Source organism: Otolemur garnettii, unplaced genomic scaffold, assembly GCF_000181295.1.
Source record: "Otolemur garnettii isolate 467f Iridium unplaced genomic scaffold, OtoGar3 scaffold00166, whole genome shotgun sequence".
Classification (NCBI taxonomy): domain Eukaryota; kingdom Metazoa; phylum Chordata; class Mammalia; order Primates; family Galagidae; genus Otolemur; species Otolemur garnettii.
Genome location: NW_003852561.1, coordinates 3,162,855 through 3,170,530, shown reverse-complemented (window position 1 = coordinate 3,170,530; position 7,676 = coordinate 3,162,855). Strand labels below are relative to the sequence as shown.

The following is a 7,676-nucleotide window of genomic DNA, read 5'->3' as shown; positions in this document are numbered from 1 at the left end:
ATAGCTTCACTGTTCACAGCAACCTCCAACTCCTGGGCTCAAGCGAGTCTCCTGCCTCAGCCTCCCATGTAGCTGGGCCCACAGGCGCCCGCCACAATGCCCGGCTATTTTTTGGTTGCAGCCATTATTGTTGTTTGGCGGGCCGGCTATTTTTTGGTTGCAGCCATTATTGTTGTTTGGCGGGCCCGGGCTGGATTCGAACCCACCACATTAGGTGTATGTGGCTGGTGCCTTAGCTGCTTGAGCCACAGGCGCCAAGCTGAATACTGTGAATTTTTAAGATTATTTACCAATTAGAAAGCAATATTTTATTTGAATTCTAATTTCTTTGATTATCTGTGAGGTTGTATATTTTTTTCCTATGTTCATTGACCATTCTGATTGATTTTGTGGATTATTGCTTTGTGCCTTTTGCCTATTTTTTTAAAGATGTTTATCTTTTTCCAACTGGGCGCAGTGGCTCACACCTGTAATCCCAGCACTTTAGAAGGCAGAGGCAGGTGGATTGATAGAGCTTGGGAATTCTAGACGAGCCTGAGCCAGAATGAGACCCTGTCTCTACTAAAAATGAAAAACTGAGGCAGGAAGATTACTTGAGCCCAAGACTTTGAGGTTGCTGTGACCTATGATGCCACCATGGTACACTACCAAGGGTGACAAAGTAAGACTTTGTCTCAAAAAAACCCCCAAAACACTGTTCATCTTTATCCTATTACTATTTAAAGGTGATTTACATATTAAGGTCTTTTTATCCTGTATGTTGCAGTTTTTTTTCTATTTTGTTGTTTACTCTTTAGTTTTGAATATAATTCTTTTGGGGTTTTTTTGGTGGTTTTTGTCTACTTTTCCATTTTGCATGATCGACCTAGGAGACTTTCTTTCTTCATAGCTTTTTTTTTTTTTTTTTTTTTTTTGAGGCAGAGTCTCACTTTGTCACCTTCAATAGAGTGACAACTTCACAGCAACCTCAAACTCTTAGGCTTGAGTGATCCTCGTACCTCAGTTCCCAAGTAGCTGGGACTACAGGCACCTGCCCCAATGCCCAGCTATTGTTAGAGATAGGGTGGTGTTCTTGCTCAGACTATTCTCAAACCCCCAAGCTCAAACAATCCACCCACCTTGGCCTCTCAGATTGTTGGGATTGTAGGCATGAGCCACCATGCCTGGCCCTCTTCACAGTTTTTCTTTTTGTTGTCAGGTTTAAAGAGAACTCTCCCTCCTGCCAAAATTTTATAAATAATTATGTATTTAATATTTTCATGGTTTCATTCTCTGAACTTAACCCTTTAACCCATCAGGAATATATTTTATCATTTAGTTCAAAGGTATAAATATTTCCCACCAAATGGTGAACCAGTAATCTTAGTGCCATTTATTGAATAATGTGAGTAATGTGCTCTTTCACACTATCTTAAAATCCCTTTCTTATCATAAACTAAATTCTTATGTTGCGTGAGCCTGTTTTGGTCTTTCTATTCTATTCTATTGAATTTACTTGTCTATTCCTGCTGTTTTATTACACAACAGATCCTGTTTTAAAAGTAACTCTAACAGTGTCTGATCTTCAGAAGTCCTTGAACTACTGGTCTAATTTACTGGGAATGAAAATTTATGAAAAAGATGAAGAGAAGCAAAGGGCTGTACTGGGCTATGCTGATAACCAGGTGAATAAGCTTCGAAAGAAATAACTAACTTGATACTTTGAGATTGGCTTATAATATGAAATTAACATGGAGGTTGTTCCTAAAGTTTGTTCAGTAACTCGATATTTATAAACAGAAAGAAGAAAATAAAGATTAGTGATTACTCCCCCCCATTCTACCTGTGTTTATATTTAGGGATACATCTTTTCAGAAGAATTGCTTAATCAGAAGAGATGTAAACAAGATTTAATGCATGCCATATTTTCATTTCTTAAAAAATAACCTAGTATTTGAGCATGATTTAGTCCTTGTACTTTGACCCACCAATTCTACTCCTAGGAATTGTTTTACATATTCTCAGTACACATATGCAGAGAGAAGTGTGTACAAGGTTATGTGTTGCAGCGTCATTTGTGATAGCAAACTTGAAGGACGTCAGTGTCTGTGGATTAGAGGAGTATGTCGATAATTTATTGTTCATCCCTAGAATGGATTACTATGAAGCTATCAAAAAGACTGAGGCAAGTTTTAATGTACTGATATGGTAACAGTAAGTGCAGGAAAATAAAGAACAGAATAATTTTTAAATTACTCCAGCATTTGTGTAAAAGCTGTATGTATCTAGCAGTGTGTCTAAAAGGATACACAGGAAGCTGTTAACTAGTTCTCTCTGGGGTGAAAATAGGGAAAGGGCATAGTTTTTGCTTTATTCCTTTAGCATAATGTTTGGAATTTTTTTTTTTTTCTTTTTGAGACAGAGTCTCAAGCTGTTGTCCTGGGTAGAGTGCTGTAGCATCATAGCTCACAGCAACCTCTAACTCTTGGGCTCAAGCAATTAATTCTCTTGCCTCAGCCTCCCAAGTAGACTTACAGTCACCTGCCACAATGCCCAGCTATTTTTTTTTCCCCTTTGGTTGAGGTTGTCATTGTTTTACCTGGCCTGGGCTGGGTTCGAACCTGCTGGCCCTGGTGTATGTGGTCAGTGTTCTACCCACTGAGCTACGGGCACCGCCCAGAATTTTTTTTTTTTTTTAAAGCACATACGTGTATAACCTATTCGAAAAAATAAACCCGCTTTCTGATTTCTTTTCAGTGTAAGCTGGAGCTACAGGCCATCAAGGGTGCAGTTGATCATGCAACAGCGTTTGGAAGAATTGCTTTTTCTTGCCCCCAAAAGGAGGTAATGTTTGATACCAGATCTTTTGTTTAAGCTCTGTGACTAGCAAGGTCAACCCAGCTAAGAATCTTGCCCTTTCCTTCTTGCAGTTCATTCTGATTATGGCTTTGGTATCAAGTTCAATAGTTATTTCAAAAGTGGCTGAGATAATAAAATCAAACAAGTGGCGCCTTGGTTCTTTATGGCTGATGAAATACTCCTCTAAGGCTGATGAATGCTGTGCCATAAGAGCACTTTGTGACCCTTTACTCACTTTACCTCTGTGTTTTCCACAAGTTGCCAGACTTAGAAGACTTGATGAAAAGGGAGAACCAGAAGATTCTGACTCCTCTGGTGAGCCTTGATACCCCAGGGAAAGCGACAGTGCAAGTGGTCATTCTGGCTGACCCTGTAAGTATTACTTAGGTAGGGCATAGGCAGTGCCTGGGTTTTTTTTCGGAAATGTCTTTTACCAAATCTCTTTTCTCTTTATTGGTATAGGATGGCCATGAAATTTGCTTTGTTGGGGATGAAGCGTTTCGAAAACTTTCTAAGATGGATCCAGAGGGAAGCAAATTGCTGGATGAAGTGAGTTTCATTTCTAAATTTGTATCACCATAGGCTTCTGAGGGATGGTGGCATTAAGTGTGTGTGTGGGGGGGGGCAAAACAGCAGGGTCTGGGTTCCTACTGTAAGAACCACATCCTTTCCCTGTTGGGTGACTTTTGAGCCTATGTCTTCACTGCCACCTATGTGACCCCTTATCTGAACTCAGCATTTATGCCTTCCTGCTACCTCAGGCTGCTGTGGGGAGTCACCTGTCCTATATACATCATTTGTTTGCTCAGTGGATGGAAATGCCTGGATACCACTCCCCTCTCACTTCTCTAGCTCCTTTGATCATCTCCTTTCCACTGGACAGGGTCAGTGTCTTCCTTTCTAATGAATTGTTTGCAGTAGCATACTAACAAGCTCCAGTAGCTCCCATCCTTTAAAAATTTTTTATTGGCCCCTTAGCTCTTCTCCAGGTTTCTTTATAGTCTTGCCAAATCCAGCAACTACTTTTAGTTTCTCGTCAAACTCAACCATTCATTTTTGGATCCCAATTTCTTTTTTTTTTTTTTTTTTTTTTTTTTTTTGAGACGGAGCCTCAAGCTATCCCCCTGGGTAGAGTGCCATGGCATCACGCTCACAGCAACCTCCAACTCCTGGGCTCAAGCGAGTCTCCTGCCTCAGCCTCCCAAGTAGCTGGGACTACAGGTGCCCGCCACAACGCCTGGCCATTTTTTGGTTGCAGCCATCATTGTTGTTTGGCGGGCCCAGGCTGGGGATATGAACCCGCCACCTTAGGTGTATGTGGCTGGCACCTTAGCCGCTTGAGCCACAGGCGCTGAGCCGTATCCCAATTTCTAGCACAGACCAGGCATGAGGTAGACATTCAGGATTAAAGGAATGAGTTGGTCTACCCTGGTCCTGTCACCATTGACCTTATGCAATTTCCTTAGATTCTCTGAACTTTAGTCTCATTATCTAAAAATTTGAGAAAATAAGAGTATCTACCTCTTAAGATTGTAGTGGTTTGTAGAGCTTGGCAAACTCCTGACAAAATAGCACATGCTTATATTAATTAAAGCAAAAATATGTAATTGAAGAAAATACAGGCTTTATAAATTTTATCATGAAGGAAAATAGAATCTCATTCGCTCTCTTTAGCTGGCAAATTTGCTGGATTCTTTCCTTCTCACTCTTTCATAACATTGATGAACTTCTGCTGAGTTATCTTCTCCTTTGGTGTTAGAGAGCCTGCCATTTTCTTATGTCTCTGATAAGTTTCTCTTTAGCCTTGGGTTCCTCTTTATGAATCTAATCCTGAAATATGTTTTGCCTACAGTCCATCGTCTGCTGTCTTTTATTCTTATTCTGCATTCTTCCTCTGCTCTGAGGAGAAGTTACCTGCTGCTCTGCTAACCTCTACTCTGAACTTCAACCATCATCCATTCCCTTAACTTCCTAATTTCTAATTCCTAACTCCTTCCTGAGTGCCAAACATGTTGTAGTTGATGAGCATAATTTTAGTAGAATTTAAAAGCAGTTTAACAGGTGTATACACTCATACAACCACTACTTAAAACCAAATATAGACCATTTTCATCATTACAGAAAGTTCCCTCATGCCTACTTCAACTCCTTTGCACTCCCATCTCCCAGAGGCGCCTACCATTCTGCTTTCTATCACTGTAGATTTGTTTCATTTGTCGTAGGACTTGATACAGATGGAATCATTCTGTAGGTATTCTTTTGTGCCTGGCTTATTTTACTCAACATTTTGAGATTCTCCCATGTGATCGCATATATCATAGTTTTTATTGCTGACTAATTCACAGTTTTATGAATATAGTTGTTTGTCCATTCTTCTGATGGTAGACATTTGAGTTCCCAGATTTTTATCTGTTATAAGGAAGACTGTTATGAACCTTCATGTATAAATCTTGTCATAGATAAATGATTCATTTCCCTTAGGTAGATACTACCTTGGGGTAGAATTATAAGGGAGTGCTTAACAGTCATCTAAAGTAATTAGACTACTGTATATATGTGAAAGTTCCAGGTGCTCTGCATCCTCACCAACATTTAATTTTTTGTAGAGCTTTTTAACCATTCTAGCACATGTAGGATAGTTTCTCATTGTGGGGTATTTGTTTTTTCTGTTTTTTTTTTTTTTTGTTGTTGTTGTTGTTTTAAGACAGGGTCTTGCTGTATCACCCAGACTAAAGTGCAGTGATGTTGTTATATTTCACTGCATTTGCAAGCTCCTGGGCTCAAGTGATCCTCCTGCCTCAGCCAAGTAGCTGAGACGACAGGTACCTGCTGCCATGCCCAGCTAATTTTTCTGCTTTTTGTAGAGATGAGGTCTACTCTTCCTTAGGTTAGTCTCAAACTCCTCACCTTGAGTGGTCCTCCTACCTCAGCCTCCCAAAATGCTGTGATTACAGGTCTTGAGCCATACCCAACCTCATTGTGACTTTAGTTTGCAATTTCCCTGATGACTAACAATGTTGAACACTTTTCCATATGCTTATTGGCCATTTGCTTATCTTTTGTGAATTATACATTCAAGTCTTTTGTCCATTTTTCTCATTTTTTATTTTTTAATGTTTCATGGTTAAAATTCCAATTATACACAAAAGAGTACAACACATCTTTATGTGACTCTCACCTGTCAACTCATAATTTTTCATCATTCTTTCCCACCACCCCAATTTTCTTTCTTTCTTTTCCTGGGAAATTCTAAGGCAAATATCAAATCATTTTCCCCTTAAATACTTTAGTATTCTATCTGACACTTTTTTTTTTCCCCAGACAGTCTCAAGCTGTCACCCTGGGTAGAGTGCCATGGCATCATCAGTCATCATAGCTCACAGCAACCTCTAACTCTTGGGCTCAAGCAGTCCTCTTGCCTCAGTGTTTCTATTTTTAGTGGAGAACGGAGTCTTGCTCTTGCTCAGGCTAGTGTCGAACATGTAAGCTCAAGCAATCCTCCTACCTCGGCCTTGCAGACTGCTAGGAGGCATGAGCCACTATGCCCGGCCTTGTTTTTTTTTTTTTTAAGAGACGGAGTCTCACCCTGTGACCCTGGGTAGAGTATTCTCAGGCTTAAGTGATCCTTTTACCTCAGCCTCTTCAGTAGCTGGGTTACAGGCCTCTTCCACAATACTTAGCTAGTACCTGGCTAGTTTTTCTATTTTTAGTGGAGATGAAGTCTCACTTTTGCTCAATCTGGTCTCGAACTACTGAGATCAGAATGCTAGGAGTACAGGCATGACCCACTGCACCCAGCCTATTCAACACATTTTAAGACAATTTAAAAGAAGTAAAAACTAAGCAATTTTTTTTTATACCATGTTGACATCATCACTTGCAAACGCAAGTACTTTTCCAAGTCTATGGCTTGGTTATTTCTTTCTTTTTTAGTTTTTTGAGACAGTCTCACTTTGTCACCCTTGGCAGAGTGCCATAGCATCACATATCACAGCAACCTCAAACTCTTGGGCTTAAGTGATCCTCTTGCCTCAGCCTCCTGAGTAGCTGGGACTACAGGAGCCCACCACAAAGCCTGGCTATTTTTTTGAGATAGGGTCTTGCTCTAGCTCAGACTAGTCTTAAAATTGTGAGCTCAGGGCAATCCACCTGCCTCAGCCTCCCAGAGTGCTAGGATTACAGGTATGAGCCACCATGCCCAGCCTTGGTTATTTATTTTCTTTATGATAGTCTTTGAAGAGCAGGAATTTTTTATTTTGAAGAAGTCCAGTTTGCCAACTTTTTCTTTTTATGTATAGTGCTTTTTCTATCCAGACCAGAATTTAGTGAATCTCTTTATCTGGAAAACCCATAACATTTCAAGTTCAGTGTGTCTATAATTTATCTTACCTCAAATCTATTCTTTTAATAATATTAAATAAAAGATACTATTATTAAGTAATCACTTATATTGACAAGTTCGTAAGTACTTTATATACATTCCCCAATTCTTAGCACCTCCCATTGCAGAGGAGGAAACTGAGGCTCAAAAGGATTAAGCCACTCCACATGAATATCATACTGTTAGTAAGTGGCAGGCAAGGGCTTGAACAGAGGTCTTTCAGGCTTAGCAGCCAATTCTCTTTCTACTTCCAAATCCTGTTCCATCCTCTGGACAGCACCGTGTAACTGTTATACCAATTGTCCAAGCTAGACTTCTCAGAGCCTTTTTATTTTAAACTTTTTTTCCCTTTTTTTTGAGTCATAGTCTCACTATGTTGCCCTCAGTAGAGTGCTGTGGTGTCACAGCTCACAGCAACCTCAAACTCTCGGGCTTAAGTAATTCTCTTGCCTCAGCC

General features: G+C 40.0%; 1 protein-coding gene across 1 annotated transcript in view; it reads left to right on the top strand.

Annotated features, from left to right (window-relative positions):
• GLOD4 (glyoxalase domain containing 4) overlaps positions 1–7,676 on the top strand; it is a 22,481-nt gene that overhangs the window by 11,135 nt on the left and 3,670 nt on the right. Inside the window, exons 5-8 of the mRNA XM_012811581.2 lie at positions 1,528–1,664; positions 2,737–2,823; positions 3,097–3,210; positions 3,301–3,387. Of these exons, the coding sequence (XP_012667035.1) occupies positions 1,528–1,664; positions 2,737–2,823; positions 3,097–3,210; positions 3,301–3,387 (425 nt within the window). The remainder of the gene's footprint in view (positions 1–1,527; positions 1,665–2,736; positions 2,824–3,096; positions 3,211–3,300; positions 3,388–7,676) is intronic.